The sequence below is a fragment of the Cryptomeria japonica genome, chromosome 8 (genome assembly GCF_030272615.1).
Source record: "Cryptomeria japonica chromosome 8, Sugi_1.0, whole genome shotgun sequence".
In the NCBI taxonomy this organism is placed as follows: Eukaryota; Viridiplantae; Streptophyta; class Pinopsida; order Cupressales; family Cupressaceae; genus Cryptomeria; species Cryptomeria japonica.
The window spans coordinates 552,137,431-552,157,292 of NC_081412.1; the positions used below are offsets into that span (position 1 = coordinate 552,137,431).

The window sequence follows — 19,862 nt, forward strand, 5'->3', positions numbered from 1 at the left end:
TTTAGTTCTGGATCCTCACAAAAATCAATGATTTTGGATCCCTCAAAACTTGATGTACAGTATTTTGGATCCCCTCAAAGCCCACTTTACCCTTAATAAAAAATTCTAAATGATATTCCATATTAAAAATCATATTTCAACAATATATTTAAACATATATAGGAATTTAAATTATTATATAATTAACTATACATTATTAAAATACATTTGAATTTAGCTTTAATATTGTAATGGCCTATCATTAAACCTATATAGATAAGAGTGCTAGTTCTATTTCCTCAACGTTTAACTCATATTTATTAGCAATTTTTAGTTAAACTTCTTTTATTTTACTTTTTTCAAATATATGGGAACGTAAAATTGTACTTTGCACCGACCTTCCAATAAAATGTTCTCTCGTTTACTTGTTTGATGGACAAATCAAATTGTACTTTAGAGCCTTCCTTAAATTTTCATGCTATTTGATTTCTTATGGAGGACAGTTCCTAAGGGAACGCTTTAACGAGTAAACTCCAAAACATAATTATTAATCAATTTTTTATACTAATCTGTTCCCCGATATTAATCTGCGCCTCCTCCAACCCACGGATTTTTCTGTACTTCTTACTTACCCTGCTTCGTTCCTCTTTCTGTTCCTATATTTTCTTAGAAACTGAACGGATCTGTGCTTGATACCTTCGCACAGCCTAGCCGTTCTAACGGAACGGAAAAGCGAAACGTTCTATCGCTGTTCGCATTAAACAAGGAACTTTCCGCTTCCAGTTATTAGGCTGAGAACATAAAAATATATTATGGCGGCAAGAGGAGGGGGAGCACCATGCGGAGCTTGCAAGTTTCTGAGAAGAAAGTGTGTGGAAGGTTGTGTATTTGCCCCTTACTTTGCAACAGAGGAATTGGGTGCAGCTCATTTTGCTGCAATTCATAAGATTTTTGGTGCAAGTAACTTCTCTAAGTTGCTCCACAACATTCCATCGGATCAACAGAGATTTGATGCGGCTGTAAACATATCGTATGAGGCCCAGGCTCGTCTCAACGATCCCATTTATGGCTGTGTTTCACATATCTTTGCTCTTCAACAACAGGTTTTGATATCTACTTCTTCCAATTCTTATTAAAATCTTCAATTCCGGGAATATAACTGTTTCTAGGGTATTAATTAAGAAATTGTGTTTTAGGCCGGGAATCTTTGATACTAACTTTACAGATAATATCATGTAAAGGGTTTTGAAGAAACCATGTTTGCAGGGCAAAGGTTTACCGTGCTCTAATCTGGTAATCTGTAAATTTAAAGAGTATTTCACTTTTATGCCAATAGTTCCAGGCGAAAATCAACATTAATGGTACTATTTTTTGCAGAGAATGCAGATCGAAATGGTTGGAGCTAGGGTTTAATAAATCGTTTGATTGTTCCTCTCCTTCTACCACAATGCCAAATAAATAGTCCAGAAATGAACATATCACACAATTACACTAAAAATCAAAATAAACACACCTTCAAGAAGCTAATTTGTAATCTAGAGCGAGTAGGTTATATTGGTATTCTGTTTGATGGAGAAGGCAATAGAATCTGTGGTTCCTTAGTAATAGTGAAGAAAATACTACATATATTTTCAATAGGTTATTATTTGAAAAACTTGAAATTCGTGAGGCTTTCCCATTGATCTACAAGGTTTCTAATAAATTGGTTAGCATAGAAGAATATCTGTTGACTAATTAATGCCTCTGTCTACCAAATTGTTTGAAAGAGCTTCCGATCTAAGGAAAAATGTAAAGCTTCTATCCTACGAGACTTATATTTGTTCATTGCATCATCCTTGTGAAAATATTGTACCAACCCAAAATACACGCTGGCCAGTTTAATCTACTGATTATCATTTTCCGTCTTCGATAGAAAATTTCTATAAAGCTACAATAAAAGCTAAAGATCTCAAAGGTATGTCAAATGATTAGAAGCAAGACCTTTGAATGTCAATTTTTAAAAGGTTTGTTGTTGATATTCTTTCAGTAGTAACTGTGTAGAACTAAAAACCTACATAGCAGCTATTTAATTGCTTTTATTAATATATATTATTAAATTTATTAGCATTGAAGAACAACCATTGAGCAATTAATTCTTCTATGTAATAGTATGTTTGGATATGCTTCCGATCTAACGATAGATGTAAAGCTTCTATACTAAAATAACTATATTACACCTTTCCGTCATCCTCGTGAAAATATTGAACCTACCTAAAATACATGTTAGTCAGTTTCATCTAATGAATTGCATTTTCAACTTTGGGAAAAAAAATTCCTATAAAATTACATTGAAAGTTAAGGATCCCAAATGGTAAAGTGCGAAGGGGCACAATGATTAGAAACAAAACCTTTGAATGCCATGGTTGGGAGATCACTTGCACTTTAACCCACTGAAATCCAGAGTATCGGCTAAGAATAGTACTAAAAGGTTTACTTGTTCCTAGCCAGCAGTTAATTGGAATATCATAAGAAACAAAATATTCAAAACAAAAGTATGCCAAATTTCTAGATTTTAAAATAACTAATCTCATAATCCAATCTCTCCATTTGGGTCCATCTTGTCCCTCCCACTTTTTCTAAGACCTGGCATTACATGTTCCTCATTTATTTCTGTCGTTTCATCGTTTGCAATTAGTTATTTTTCTTTAATTTTCTATTTAATAGATAATAAAAATAACTATATCAAGAGAAAGCAAAGTAAAATATCAAGCCCAGTTTTAGATGGTATAATTAGTGCAATCGAACCATATGAAATATTGGGAAAAAGTTAATCTGTATGCAAGATCTGAACATAGTCGTGACATTCAAAGGTTAGCCAACTAGAGAGGGTCGCACAAAACACATGAACTTTTACTCTTTCAGTTTTAAATAAATATATGAGTATATTTTTGTGCTCCTGGTTAGCTTCCTTTCAGAGAAACATCATTAAGAGGATCAATTTATCATATAACAATACTACCAAGAAAATGTTTGGAACAATACTGAATAATAATAATACTTGTAGTTCGTACTTGTTTCAGGTGTAAGTATCCAAGAAATTTACTAACATTATAAGATTGAATATTAAATTGCTCAACTCCTGATGTTTTATTACATTGCAGGTTGCACATTTGCAAGGAGAGCTGGCTTTTGCTTACTCAAAGATAGCTAGCGGCTCAGATCGGACATCATTAAGTCCATGCCATGTAAGCCTCAAAGAGGGTGAAATAGCAGTTTCATTTGTTAACAGCCCTTACGTACATTATAATTCTTTAAATGCACCACAGGCAAGCCATCAGAGGGCGTATGACAACAATCTGCTTTCTCCTGATGTTAAAGATTCATATTTCCCCACGTACCGGAACGATCGCCATTATGATCCCCTCGTTCCAGCCCAGCAAATGAATGTTCCTCCGGACAATAGAAGTGCGATGGAAGCAACCCTAAATGAAATAGGAGATCTCCAGGCTCTGGTTTCTGCCCTCCTTAGAAAAAATAGAAGCTGAAAAACATGTCGAACCATAGGCCTCCTTAATAAAACACTGCTCTATAACCATTGTAATTTAACTACTCACTATTCAATGTCGCCAGCTTCGAAATGGATAATAAATATATTACTAGCATGTAATATGGTTGCTAAGAACTTGACTGCGGTTTCGATATCGAATAGCTGGTGCATATAATAGATAAGCTTGCAATTTATTAATGAGTTTCCAATTGTTGAGATAATTTTTGCAGGAAGGGCTAATATTTGAGGAAAACGATATAAGATGCAACCTAGCTAAATTTAGCACAAAGCCATGATCATTAAGTACGGCAACCTTGAAACTGTTATACTTGAACATCAATGGTCAAGGTATGGAAAATCTATGACGTAGTTCTGAGGTTATCTTGTTTGCTGATGAAGTTTCTGTGATCATCTTAGCAAATGAAAAATATTGTCCGACATCTCCATTCCTAGTGGCATATGAATGTTAAAGACAATTGTTGATACATTTAGTAGCAAGATTCTAAACATTTCGAACACTAACACGAACTCTTATATTCTTAGAGATGAATTTCTTAAGTAAAATTTAAAATACTTTTACCAGCGAGAGACGGAACGCTCAAAAACAAACTTGAACCGGAAGAATACGTAAGAGCTCGAATAAAAATGTGGGAAGAAAATGAGAAAAATGCTTTCCTTTCATGAATGTTCTTATTGGTTATTTTCAACATTATCATTTTAAATAGTTAAATGTAAGTGTTTATTCTTCTGGAACATTGAATCAAATGATGTTTGAATGATATGATTCTAGTTTAGAATTGAATTAAATGTAAATTTGATTGTTTATTAGAATTTTTTCCTAAAATATGCTATTGATATTCTTTAAGCAATAACTGCTTAGAATAAACTTCCATTTTTCTCATGTTTGCCAGCTATTTCATTATTCTCCTGGTAAATAGTTGAACTCGGTGCACGTTAAGAGGGGCTCTACAGACAACTAAAATAATTAGTGGTTGAACTTTAGTTCCTCTCAAAACCGAGATGAAAAGTCTGTTAACAACCGTCTACTGATTATGTAAATTTGTAATCAATATTTAGCATTTGCAAACCAATTTATATGAGTCCTAAGAAACTAGAAAATATATAAGAAAAAAGCATTCAAAGTCTTATGAAAACAGACATATAGGCAGTATTGTAAAGGATCTGGTCTTTCTAAACTCTATTTATTCAATTTGGTGGTCAAACAATGAAAATAAATTTTAAATGGATCACTGCTAAATATTCTTTGTTTCTTAGTATTACCTAAAACTAGAGAGGAGTAACCATTCATTGCCTCTATGAATTAGAGATTTTTCTTTGTTCTTGGGATTCGTTTCCTGAGTATGATCTGTAGGTCTGTTTAGAATAAAACAATGAGCCAATAGAGTAATAATGTTTGAAGGGTTTATATACTGTATGCTTGTCGGACCTCGAGTTTTGGGTAACGTATTAATTATCATTGTTGTATTTAAAAATGTCATTGTAGGGTTTTTCTAATTCCTTTTTCAACTCTAATGGATAGCCCAATTACTCCATGTGTTTCCCTGTATGAAACAGTGCAGCATTTATTTACTTGTATTCTTTCTGGAAGTGGGAGGCAAGGCTGCATTAATTTACTTATTGCTTTAGTCGAAAGTATATCGTTTTGTTCGGCCCATTGCCTTGATTTTATTGCTTTTAGCATTAAATGAACGTCACTGTTTGCATTTATTTCTGCCATGAGCAATTGAACATTCTCCATACATTTTTGGGGAAGAAAAATATATAATTCAATATTGTTTGGTATTTTTTGGAAAAATCAAAGCAAGTTGTAGTAGGCGGTAGATATTCAGAAACTAACATTTTTGGTAATTTGCATATGTTAAGACAAAATTAAAATATCAAAATGCAGAGGAATAGACTATCTAATAAGAAAGGTGGAGGAAATATTAAGGGACTGTACTAGGGTTGCAATAGCCAAGTACGTATATGAGAGCACAATTACTGGGTTTAAGAATTCAGTTAGTAATCAATTATCAGACCACACTTTTTAGACTCTGGTCATTGTAGTGCACGGCAATAATGCATCTCAAAACCCATAGGAAAGTTAAATGGTGGAAGAATTTAAACACTATCTAAGAGACAAGGATTATAGGAAATTTTTTATGAGACCCTGGATTGGATCCTGCGTTGCTATAGTATGACATATAATTAGTTGAACAGGAAGATGTTTTAGTCTTGTGCATAGACAAGAAGTAATTATGCTTCTGTAACATTTCGTGCTAATCGTATGATTTCACAAGAGGGACTAAACTAGGCGAGGAAGACTTATTACATGGTGGGTAAGATGTCCACCATGAAAAAGATGATGAACAAAGCCATTTTTACTGCTATAAACAAGGCATTACAGAGTATGAAGGTGGAGAAGTGCAACTAATGTTAAGACATTTAAGACTAGTAACAATTTTTAAAGGGTTTATTAGATGATTGGTGTATGTTAATCAGCTATTTAATAGTATTTTTAGGTTTGTTAATCTAAGAATTGTGTAGATAAAGTAGGAAGTGGTAAAGAAAATAAGAAAACATCAAGCTTTGATATGATCTAGTCTATAAACAAAAGAATTAAAGTATCAAAATTGAATTTTTTTTTTTAATTAGGGGAGGATTCTAATAATAAAAATGGTAATTAAAGTATAAAAGAATATCAATAATATGTAGATTTGTCAATAATAATAAAACCAATAACTGGCTATAAAGTTACTAGGTGAAATAAAATCCATTACTAAATCTATTATAACAACTTGACAAGAGAAAAGTACATCTTACCAAACTAAATATATTAAAAATAGACCACCTTAAATCGCGTAATAATGTAATTAGACCACCTAATGTTTCTCTATATATAATGCGTATCATAATTTTATATCATTGAAATCAGATTTTGCCATTAACAAAATTAACATATTATGATGTCCCTTAACATTTAGTTCAATCAACAACATAAAATTATTTATTTATTTATTTTTAAATGTAAAACTGCATTTATTCTAGATGAATATTTTATTTATAAATAAAGCACCTAAAAATGACCTATAAAATTAGGAGGTCCCTTGGGTTATGGTAGTTGTAAGGATTTAATGCTTTGAACTAGTCACATTGATCATTTTCCACTTGTGACCACTATAGAATAGTTTTCACATAATGCTAGTTGCACTTGTAGGAACATGAGAGTAAAATGGTGAAAATGTGAGTTTAAGCCTAGGAATGCAAACTAAGATCTCCAATTTCCAATTTGACTCATCATATGGGAATCATAAGAAAGGTTTAGCTATAGTATTAATAAGAGAGTTGAACACTAAGTGGTTTATGATTTCCTTTTAGATTGAATTGTGTAATTGGGTTTGAGATTACGTAATGTATGTAAATGAACCAGGTTAAATGATAATAAATTGATAACTTTTGACATAAACAACAAGATATAGAACTAGAAATTAAAATTGTATCCCAAATTTAGATATGAGATACATAAAGGAACCTGTAAGTACAATCTGGAGTAGAATATGCCAAAATTAGGATAAAGGTGCCCAAGTATAAGGGTGTTTGCATTAATGAAAGGTTTTAGATAATGGATTGGAAGGCTCTATAATCTTTCCCTTCAAAAATTAGTTGAGAAGTTTCCAACCTAGGAGCAAGGTGATCTAGTCAAAGGGTTTATGCCTATTCAAAGTTTGGGATTATTCGTCATTGTCGAATTTGTGTACCTATAACCTTGTGTGCTATTAGATATGTAGCAATGCACATAAAAGAGGGGAAAATATAGTGATTCATAAGGGCTTGCATAAGTCAAACCCTATGTTGGCATTTCCAACTCCACCACACTAATGATTTATGAAAAGAGCACTTATCCTCAGAAAAGATAGAGGCCAAAACCTTAATGAAAATGATTGAAATGATAAATGTCACCTTTGATTTAAAACCCTTTGATCATGACGGTTGAAGCTTGAATGTTTGAATCATTGATTGTAAATTTATGCTTAATTTCATTCAAGACGGTAGATTTGAATGTTTATATGAATTTATTCTTGATGTGGATTAGATTTCAAATGAGAGAGGAAATTATATTTGTTTGCAATTTACACCATTTTGGATTTAATTTCTAGGTAAGGCTGACATCAGGGAGCACTTTCTCACTTTGTGCAAAGATGACTATTGGAATGATACAAGAGAATTTGGCTGCACAAAGAATCCTACACAACCAAAAGGAGTTTCTTTGTTATTTAATTTAAATTTTGTTGTGGTCTTATTTTTTCCCTCTTTAAGCATGTTTTCAAGACACTCTCCAAACATCTCTAGGTTATTAAAAATTAAATTTTAGTATTCATTGAAGAGGTGTTTAGCTTTGTCTTTATTTTCATATGTTTAGAGGTCCCAAATTTGAAGGAAAATTAAATAATTGATAAATGTAAATCCCAATGTCTAATTTTGTGAGTGAAACATTTAATGCTACATCATGCCTCGATTATAAATCTTTGGAGTTACAATTCCAAAAGTTAGAATTTGAAAGAATAGGTTTTGCAACAAGGTTTTAAATGCCCACAAAGAGGGGAATAAAGAAAGATAAAATTAAAAAAAGGGAATAGTTTTTAAATACTAAAGAATAAAGATTAATATAAAAAGCTAAAAACTGTAGAAGAAGGATGGAGGAGATGAATGCTAATGCATGGATTATTGAATTCCAATAGAAATAAATACTTTGGATTGGGTGTATATTACTGATTGAAAAAAATCATTTGAAATTTCTAATAGGTTTCTTAGTGTTTCTAGCCTTAAAAACCCAATGTTAGTGTTATTGGGAAAAAATTATCATGTAATTACCCGAAGGTGGAATTTTTCATTGCCCATATTTTTTAAGTGAAAACACTTCATTTTCTTGATCAATTGAATTTGTGAAAAAAATTTAGTGAAGACTTTTTGTGCATATTTTTAGATGTCTTCATGAATTAAAATTAGCAATTTTAAGGTTCATTTATTTTAATATAAATGTTAAATTGATTAAGAAAATTTGAGGAGTTGTATGATAACTAAAAAAATCAACACTATTTCCTAGATTTTTTATAAAATTTTTGATCTTGTTGGTAAACAAATTTGTCACTCTGATTATTTCTAAAAAAACTAGTCTTGTTTGTTGAACATTACTGACAATCATTCCATTAGTTAGAGAGATTGTTGTGAAACTACAATCTTCCTCTACATTTAAGAGAGGCGGATACCTCGCATGATGAGGTATTTATAGTTTTTGTATACTTTTAACTTGAAAGTGCATAAATGAGTAAGAAAAAAATAAAAGGGAATAGATAACATAAATGCTACTAGCAAAGATACAAGGGCTTTGAACACAAAATAATTTTGATATGCAATGACAAAATAAGGATAGAAAATCTCAACATACAAGGAAACAAGTTATCTTATCACATTCAAACCAAGATACTAGGGTTACTAGTATTGATTATGTTTTGTTAATTACCCATAGCTTTTGAGTAAAAGAATACTTGATTATCAACTTAATATATGGAAAAATCAATAATTATAACTCAATATCACATTATGGAAATATGAACTAGGATCATTCTTTATTATCATTTTGAAAATATACAGGTTGAAAAACCCTTAGGTACAAGGTATGGATATAAATGTTCTCCAGAAGTTTTCATAGAGAATTCTTCAAAGTTTCCTCTCGGTAAGATTCTCCCAAAAGTCCTTTTACATTACAAATAGACTTGCATTTAAACCATCAATTTGATAGTTAACATGGAACCACTTTTTGTAAGCACCCAAAAATAAGTTAAGATTTACCTAACTTTTATAGAATTCAAGTCCAAATTCTAAGTTTAATTACAATGGATGACATAAGTCACTTTTTGAAAGTTAGCTAGAAACCTATAATTTTAAAGTTGTGAGTTTGATTGAAGTAGGCACCATTCCTTATTTTAATCAATGAATCACCTATTCAAACTTGAGGTCTATCAATCAAAAAGTTTGACCAGCTAGTATGATTTGTATTAATTTAATTTATTAAGAATAGGTTTTTCATTTATATTCAAGTGAACAAGGCATGCCAAGGCCAAATTATTCAGTAGTCTACAATTTCACCATCTATGACAAATCTTGTGCATTTTGTATTGAATTTGTCAATATGAGACCATTTTCCTGTTGAAAATGCCCCCGCAAGGCTTTTTGTGATGATTGAAGAATCAATACATATATGTATTGATTTGATATTCCCTTGTATTAAGAGTTCCCTCCATCTTGATTTCAAATTGAAAAATCCTCAAATCAAACAAGATTCCTTGAGTGACTTAAAAAAAAACATTTATGATTGACATTGTATGACATCTTACACTCAATCCCATTAATTTATCCAATTTCTCTAAGCTTCATATTCTTGAAAATCTCCTTTTCAATGCACTTCCTTATAATATAAAAGAATATATTTTCATGTCCAAGGTGTGATGATTTGCATATTTTAAGAAAAGTCTAATGTAGCCCATTGATCATGGGTGTGTCAATCCTTTTTCCATCTTATTGTTGAACATCTGGTTTGTATAGAGATCCAATTATCTCAACCTTTTGAGATTCGGTTCTCTGGAGCTCTATATTTTGAAATCAAAGGTCATTCACTAGAAGAAACAACAGTACAATTGAAAGTGTACCACCAATTTAGGAGTCATTTGTTGACCAAATCACATTCCCTTAAAATCAATGTATGATTGTTTATGGATGTTTATGTTTCCACTTTCATTATGAAAGTGATGAAAAAAAAAAATCCGCATCTAAAACAACCCTAGGTCAGATCTCGATAACACGAATCTGAACATCAACACCCATCACTATCATCCACAACTTTCACACATCCAAAAAGGATTTTCCTTACACCTGCATGTGGAATATCATCTTCAACCTCTTTCTTTGTTCTCTTGACACCTTACTCACATTATCTCATTTCCTCTGTCTTGACATTATCTCGTTATCATTTTGAATGGCTAATGACATCCTTACCTCTTTCGTCATTTCCTTACTCAAAACTTTCAAAATTTCCTCCATCCACCAATGTCAACAACGGCTTCAGAAGATTCCTTGTTGGCTCACATAACTGTTAGTCTGTTGGTCATCATAAAACCAGGCATATAATGGCAATCATGAGTGCTTCCAACATTAGTAGAATTACATCACTAAGAGAGAGATGGCAATGAATTTGGTATTTTGGCTTGTTCATATTCTGTAGGCTGCTTCACTGCTCCAAACTCAGATGACTTGCACCAGTCTCGGCATCTATGCTTGCATGATGACTAGACAAGTCAAAATTTAAAAGTTAAGTCTTCGTGGCCTTGGATATTAAGTTGCAACCACATGTTTCATTATGGCACGTTGTCAAACCTCTTCACGCGCCTTTCTCTGTTCTAAGGCTCTCAATTTTGCATGGACAAACAAGATGCTAACGTAGGTTGTGGCCATTAACTCTATGCATGCCAATTGCATTTACTTGGAAGTTTTGTTGTAAGTCTTTTCAACAAACCACTTTGAATAAATTCTGCAACATGTATCCCATGATATGACATATCTTTGAGACATTCTATGAAATAATTCAAGCACTTTGTCTCTAATTCCACATTTTATCATGCATGTCACGTAGAGTATGAATGTTAGTCCCTTGTCTATACATCCACATTTTCCGTACATGTGGACCAGAGCATTTACACCTATAATATCTGACAAAAATCTACATGTATTTAGCTTTGATGACTGCTTGTAACCTATTCCAAACTGACATTTTTGTGTGCGCAGGAAGGAAATTGGTAAAGGTTGTTGGTTTTGGCTTTACGCTTGGCAATTGCATTATCTGGAAAGTTTCTAAAGGCATTTGAACAAATTGAAATTATGTTCATTTCCTGCAACCATGATAACCATTATAGTGCATCTCCAAAAGGTACTGTGTCAAACAACAAATGTTGTTTTGTCTACCTTTTTGTATTATGCATGCAGAACACATAAAGAGAATCATCAATCAAGAATGTTTTTTCTGCAAGTTTCTAAAACCTTTTTAACAAATTTCTTTTGTGTACATTCCTATGACCATTGCATTCCATGATATCACATAGAAACTTGGGGAAATGACTGACTAACCTTCATATCTTCTTGTTGGAATTTTGAAATATTTTGGCAGCTATATTAACTTAGCGATTTAACTGTCCTCATTTGTGTTTTAGGATGCTTAACAAACTATTTGAAGTTGCCGAAAGTGTTAAAAAGTCTGATAAAAATTAAAATCCGTATATCAAATGAAATTGTCAACTTCTATTTTATTGTCGGTAAATAGAAGTTTCTCAAACATGGGAAAAAGACCAATAGAGGGCTTGACTGTTTCCTTTTTCGGTGCCACGTATCAGGTTATGAACCATCTAATCAACAACGTGAATGGGAAGATAAGTGATAGTTAGATATTGACAACATTCTTTCCCAAACTTTTCAGCACTTCTTTCAAGGTTTCCAACATTACATCGATGATCAAAGCGAAGTGTCAATACAACAATCGATTGCATATGTGTTAAAGGTTCTAAAACCTTTTACAATAAATCCATTTTTAATAGGAAATCTACAATCATGGTATATGCGAGAAGACATTTCCTCAAAAGATTATCGTCAAATATTTCACATATCTGGGATGCTTTCAAAATCTTGTATTTGTGTCCATGAGAATCACGGGATCATAGAATTCAGTGAAATCCCTTTTAATTTATACTTTATGGATACTCCTCTATCATTTCATAGTTATCTTTTCGAGGTGACACAAAATGTGGCCAACTTTGTATCAATGGTAAAGCATAGGTTGACAAATAATGTTCAAAAACCAGAATCTTATTTATTCTCTTTGGATTGAAATTTGACAATAGGCTCTTAAATAAATCAAAAGGTAGGATGATGATGGTTCTTTAATTGACTTCAAACTACCATTAACATGCATTGATAAGTAGTTTGTCGTCGCTTTGAACATATTGAGAGAATATTACATGCTTTTATCAAACAAATCCACTAATTGGGAAAACAAAGAATAATGAATAGCTTTTTTCTTACCCAATATTTTTTCATCAAATTTTTTCACATTGTTAATAATATCATGACAACCAAAACTCATAAATTGTATTTCCTCTTAATCAAATGATACCTCCGATTTAATTGTTTTTGTAAATTTATTGACAAAAAATTGAAGATTTAATATCTCATAGATCGAGAGTTGTCTTGATCTTTAAATTTACCACACTAGGGGAAATGTTATTAGGAATATCCCTAAAAATTAATTTTACATCATCATGCATACATTTCAATATTTAATCATTTCCATGTTTTTCTGTAATGGGTGACTGCTCCTAAGGTCTTTGATTGAAATGATGTAGATTTTACTTCAAGATGGAAAGAGAATAGGTGTTTGACAATGATACGAAATTTTTTTAAGCTAGAAACTATTTCACACAAGAATTCAAATACAAAAAGTTTAAAATTTGACTAGTTGTAAAATATGTAAGGAAGTTAAGGTAGTAGAACAACTTCCTATGCTAATCTTGAGAGGAAGGTAGTGCAAAATTTTTATAGATCTTTACAACTATAATTGAAAATTAACATAAATAGATTGCATACCACAATATAGTGATTTATGTGGGGATAGCCCTTTTGGGAGAACAATGCCACATTACTACCCAATATATTATTCATAAATCAACAACAAATCACAAAATACTTGTAGAGAAAACTTCTTACAAGAGTATCATGAAAGAAGATTCAAAGGCAGCTCAACAAATATCAAACTCTTTGAATACATCACACAATATAACCATAATACAATGCCATCATTAATATGTTTTCCTTTAGCAGAAAACAAAGCACACAAAATATCTACTATTAGATCTATGACCTAATGATAAATGGTCAAGATTTACAATGAAAAATTATACATAAAATGTGGCTTTAGGGATGGTGCCCCTAAAATACCTTGTGCAGGGCCCCTAGACTAAGGGGGTAATCCCCTTGCAACCCCCCAGGCTCATTTATCATTTATAACCTTTTATTATTACAAGATTGAGACACAATTTTCATAACAAATCTCACACTCATTGAATACTTTGCAAGAGAAATGGGAGGTGTACTAATATCCAAATCTAATTGCTAGGGGTTGAGAGGCCCATAAACTCTGAATACCATATGAAATTCACTACACTCCTAGTTTTAGTTAAAAAATCTACAACATTCATCAAAGTATCTACCTTAATCAACTTTAAATTATCATCCTTAACTATATCTCTGATAAAATGATATTGAACATCAATGTTCTTGGTCCTAACATGAAAATTCAGGTTCCTAGCTAAGTAGATCACATTTTGATAGTCACAGTAAAGTGTCACTCCATGCAATTTCATTCCAATATCTAAACACCATCTCTTAAGCCAATACAAAGTTGTCTTATGTTATTAATTCCACAATCTTTATTCTTTGTGTAACTCTATTCTGATGTGGAGAAAAAAAAGTTGTCTTATGTTTATTAATTCCACAATCTTTATAGAATCTATCAAAATAATTAGAGTAAAATTCACCACCATTACCAAGATCAAATGTTTTATTTTCTTTCTAGTCTACAACTCAACCATTTCTTTAAATTCATTAAATCATTTGAAAAATTTAGATTTACTCTTTATAAAATATACCCATGCCTTTCTACTAATAAAATTCATCACCATTATCAATTCTCAAACATTTTATTTTGTTTCTAGTCTGCAACTCTACCATTTCTCTAAATTATTTAAATCATTTGAAAACTTTAGATTTACTCTTTTAAAACTATACTCTTCTCCTTCTACTAACATTTTCAATTAAATAGAAGGAAGATCTATAGGACCAAACAAATTAGAATGAATAAGAACCAAAACACCACAAGATTTATGAGAACTTGCGTAAAATTGAGTGTAGTTTTTTTTTTCAATAAATGAAAAGCTCATATAAACCAAAATAAAGATTACATATATTCGAACCTTATTTTTCAAGGTCCCTAGACCCTTTTCCTCAATGCATCTGTGTCTCTATTTCCATAACATAGTCTTCTCTATAGGTAAATTTTCTTAAGAAGAAAGAGCACCCTTAGGTACCCATAAGCCATGTCCATTAGCTAAAGGTGAAAGCCTCACATCTTCCAATAAAGAATCTACAAATTTTCTTTTAAGATAAGTGTCATTACACTCAATAGTGTATGCTTCTAGCTTATATAATGTACCAAATATGACACCTCTACCAATTTGGTGAACACACCAAAATACTAAGAAGGGGGGTGAATCAGTCTGACCTCAAAATAATTAAATTCTAATATTTGAAACTTCAAACCACAATTAACTCATTAATGGAATTATAAAACATGAAAGAACAAATCACAATAAACACATGAACACCAAATTTATGTGGAAATCTCTTACTAGGGAAAAACCATGGTGAGAATCACTCACAATATGAGTAATTGATTCCAATGTTTAGGCTCAAGGCAAATGAGCTCACTACCCCTGAATGGACTTGCAAGACTAGGGAAGACAACTTTAGGGAATGATACAAAGGGTTGCACAAGCTTCCAAAATAAGCACACCTTCTTTTATTAGGTGAAAAGGATTAATGAATTAAAATGAACAAAATCTCTTGATCATGAAATTATTCTTGAACCACTATGTCAAGTGACTAATATCATGATAAAGACATTTGACATCAATCACTATCTCAAATCTCATGAATTCACACACATTCCATACATAAATCATACATCCACACTCCTATATATACAAAATTATTCATTAAAACTTAAAATACATTCGCCACACATAAAATATAAAATATTACATAAATTTGGCCACCCAAACCTATAATATCTATTGTGATCTACTCCAAGAGGTAAAGGGGACCCAAACACATCACAACACATCATCCAAAGTTGATTCCAATTAACCACACATGTTAACATATCCTCCAAGATAGACATCAAACAAAACATGTAGATGAACAATAAAGCATGCTAAGTGGTCAGCCCAAAAACATTCTCCAATGCACAATACTCAAAGTGGATCTACATTCACCTTAGTTAAACCCATATCAAAATCCAAAATCAACCTCTAAAAGGCATGATCCGAATAAAATACGCCAACTCAATCAACCGAAAACCAAACTAGTTGAGAGAACTGAATTTAGAACAACATAACTTCACTTGCCAATCAACCTCTCTCTAGAAACCTAAACTAGAACACTTTACAAACCAAATGAACATTTCTACTAGGCCAAAACACTTAAATCTACATATCAAAGAACCACCAACCATTTTTTGGACTAGTTTTGATAGTCACCTCACTATTAGAAACAACAACAATTGACTCTACCATTTGAGAAATAAAAGAGACCTAAAATTGATAGTGCAACATACACAAATAATAAACATTATATCTATAAAAAACTCCATAATATTCATAAACCAAAGCAATGGAAAGAATTCTTCCACGGGGACAATAAGTACTCTTTCCTGCATAAATATTATTTCCTACATTTTGAAACTTATAGTATACCAACCTTTTGGTAACACCTAAAACTTTATCGATATCACTACCAAACCACACACCAACATCAAGACACCCACTTTAAAAGCATTTACAACATCTACACTACACATAGTGACATCAATGAAAACACAACTAAAGATAATTCAAGTTTCCAACATTCTCCCCCTTTTGTCATTGATAGTAACAATTGCACCACCAATAGAGAAAACATTGACCTCTCAACTAATCTATCACCCCCATTGACATCAAGGATAAAGGGTGCAACAGCTATCAAAAACATATTTCTCCCTCTTTCGAATAAAACTTTGGTATCTACAACACACACGGATCCCCCCAGACAAATGCACCACTTAAATGCATCGAAGAAAAGATATCCTTTGCCAAAGACAGTAAAAATATTTGCAATCTATTCCTTAGTAGGTACATACTTCAATATGAATTCCTTCTCTGCAACCTTCTCTCCGAGGAAGTCATACAAGATTGAAATGTGTTTAGTCCTTGAATGGAGCACTAGATTCTTTGAAATGTTAATAATACTTGTATTATCACACATAATAGGAATTTCCTTACCACACTTCACCTTGATAGCTTTAAGAGTTCACTTCATCCACTTAACTTGAGTGTAACGAGATGCTACTGCAGTGTATTATTCTTCTATAATAGATAATGACACTAAATCCCATTTCTTACTCAACCAAGAGACCAATTTGTCTTCCAAGAATAATACACCACCACTTGTACTTCTCCTATGATCTAGACATTTGACCCAATCTACATCTATATATTCTTTCAAAGTGAAATCATCATTCTTCATATACCATAATCCATAATCTGGAGTCCCTTTCAAATATCTTAATATCCTTTTCATTGCTTGATCATGAGATTTCTTAGGATTAACTTGATATTTGACAACCAAATAGATAACTTATATATTATCTCATCTCGAAGCAGTCAAATACAACAATCCTTCAATAATAGATCTATATTATTTTTTATCAACATTCAGAGATTATCATCCTTTCTTAACTTACAACCACTAGCCATAGGGGTTGCAACTAGTTTAGAGTTCTCCATCCCAAAATTCTTCAACATCTCTTTGATATACTTTGTGTAACAAATGAAAATGGAATGGAGAGGAGCAGAGAGGAGAAGGGGCATGGCCGGGCCCAAAATTCAATTTTTTTGGGCGGGAGAACTGGATCAGCAGCAGGATAGCTTGTAGCAAGCAATTTAGGGAGCCCTTTTGAGGGGGAGAGTTTAGATGGTAATGAACCTGATGCCCATTTGGATTTGGGGGACCCTAGTGGGGGACCCATATCACGCGTGGAGTGGATTGAAGCAGACAAGGTGAATGGTCAGGTTTAAAATTCAAACTTGGTGGGTGGCAAACCTAAAGCAATATGAGGACAGCCTGCGACAAGTGGTTCAGGAAGCCCTGTGGAGGGATTAGAATCTAATGGGAAGGATATAGGGACCCCTTTGAATCTGGGGGACCTAGATGGGGGCCCAGATTGAGCGGAACCATTGGTAAATGGCCCTCTTTATTTGGTATCAAACCCAAAGGTAAGTCATCCTTGCCTCTGATTAAAAACACATATAATGTATCTCAGGGAAAGTTCGCCATTTCTATTCCGAATCAAATTATAGATCAAAATATTTCTCAGATGGAAACTACCCTGATAGGTAAATTATTTGGGGCAAGACCTAACATTGAGTTTGTTCATGGATTTTTCAAGAGAAAATGGAATTTGAAAGGATAGGTTGATGTGGTCTCTATGAATAAAGGATGTCTTTCCTTTTCTTTTTCATGCGAGGAAGTGTGTAGGAGAAAAAGTGACATTAAGCAAACATGCCCTAATCTCACTTTCAACCACACACTTGTGGAATACGAAAGAGCCTAGAGTTATCACACAATTGGCTACTTCTTCTTGTGGAAGAGAGAGCCACGGGCTACCTATTAGGATTTCTATTCCTTTGTTGCAATTGAAAGATGAAATGATGCAAGTTCAATCCCTAACCCTAAAGTGCAAGTATGAACTAATAGCAAGATTGCAGATTTGAACTTAAACAATGGAAAGCTGTAAACACAAGGACAAGACAAGAATGCAAATGCGTACCCGGAGTCAAAATCTGAGTGAAAATGTTCGGGACGGGGGCGCAGGTGCCACTGTCCTAATTTTGCCCCTGAAACTGCTCCGAAAACTATGGTTTTGCAAAGCTGTCAAAAATGCTGAAAACTGCTGTCAGAAGGACCAGGGCACCCAGCGCCCCTATCCCAGGGACTAGGGCGCCCAGCGCCCCTGTCTTGGTAGGACCAGGGCGCCCCATGCCCCTGTCCTGGTCTTTTGCTCTGAAATTTTGTATGGAGTTCTGTCTCGGCCTGCTTCTTCCGGATCTGGAACTTGCGGCATCATCCGAGTCCCGAAACCTGCACTTATATTTGAAAAGGGTATGGGCGGCTATATAGGGTTTTGCCTTAGTCAAACCCCCACTTCGGTGATTTCCACCTCCACGAATAGCCAGGTTGTATTGTAAAATGTATTGTGTGTGCAGACCTAGTGTGTGTGCAAGGTCCTTAAATGCAAGAAAGCAAACTAGAGCAACCTAGAAAGTAAACCCTAATTGCTTGTAAATGATAATGTAAATGACCTAAATCAAGATGCAAAGTGATCTAAAGCATGAATAAAGGATATATTGAAGCTTATGCAAAGACATGAAAACAACATGAAATCATACCCAACCCTCAAGGGAGGAGTATAAGCCAATCTTCAGTCGGTAATCTCCTATTGTTCTTCAATGTCTCCCAAGCCCTAAATGAATGAAATTGATGAATGCTTGATGGATGGATGTTGAATTTTATTGAAGTCTTCAAAGATCTGCTCTTTCACTGCATAGAAGGTCCTCGAAAGCCAAAATTCCAATCCTTTCAAATGAAGAAAGAGAGCTCTTATATATGAAACCCTAGGTCTTAATTTTGACTTTTGGCCGACCTAGAGATTGAATATCCTACCAATTTCTTGGGGTTAAGCTTTATTTTATGATTGGATCGCGCTCCTAAAATTTCAAGAAAAAAGTCCACGACCATGTGCACTCCGGGTGCCATGGTCCTCTCCGGGCGCCATGGTCCTGACAACTTTTCACCAAATTTTCAGGGCCATTGGATATGATGATTTTAGAGAGAATCCCGAAGTTACAGGTGATTTCGAGATGTTTTGACCCCCGAAATCAAGCCCCCAAGTTCAAAATAGGACCTAATTAGGGTTTTTGATTAAATGATGTATAGGAGGAATAAAATGAAAAGGGCACACTTTAATGAAAGGGCCCAACTTTATGATGTGGGAGATGATAAAATAGAACCTTAGACCTAATTAATTTGATTAATTAAGTGCTAAAGGGGAAATGCAATGCAAAATGCAAAATGACCAAGGCGGGTGCTAAACTAGGTGTGAAATTGTACCACCCTAGCAAGTGCATACAATTTACGACGCTACATTTAGCCCCCACTTTAGCGGTCATATGAACACTACGTGCATATGCAAGCTAAAGTACAGAAAAGTAAACATTATTTGAAAAAGGATATATCCATAAGTCTGTCAAACAAAGCCCCCAGCGGTATCTGCAGTACACAGTTAGGAACCTCACCCTACAAAACCACATGTTAGATCACAAAATCACCTAATGCTTACTAAGGAAGGTGATGAAAATTCGAGGGTAGCTATATGCCCCCCCCT

General features: G+C 33.3%; 1 protein-coding gene across 1 annotated transcript; it reads left to right on the plus strand.

Annotated features, from left to right (window-relative positions):
• Positions 1-791: 791 nt before the first annotated feature.
• LOC131067070 (LOB domain-containing protein 16-like) lies at positions 792-3,503 on the plus strand. Its single transcript, XM_058001995.2, has 2 exons — positions 792-1,082; positions 3,120-3,503. Exons 1-2 carry the CDS (start codon positions 792-794, stop codon positions 3,501-3,503), a joined length of 675 nt encoding a protein of 224 aa, XP_057857978.2.
• The last annotated feature ends 16,359 nt before the right edge of the window (positions 3,504-19,862 follow it).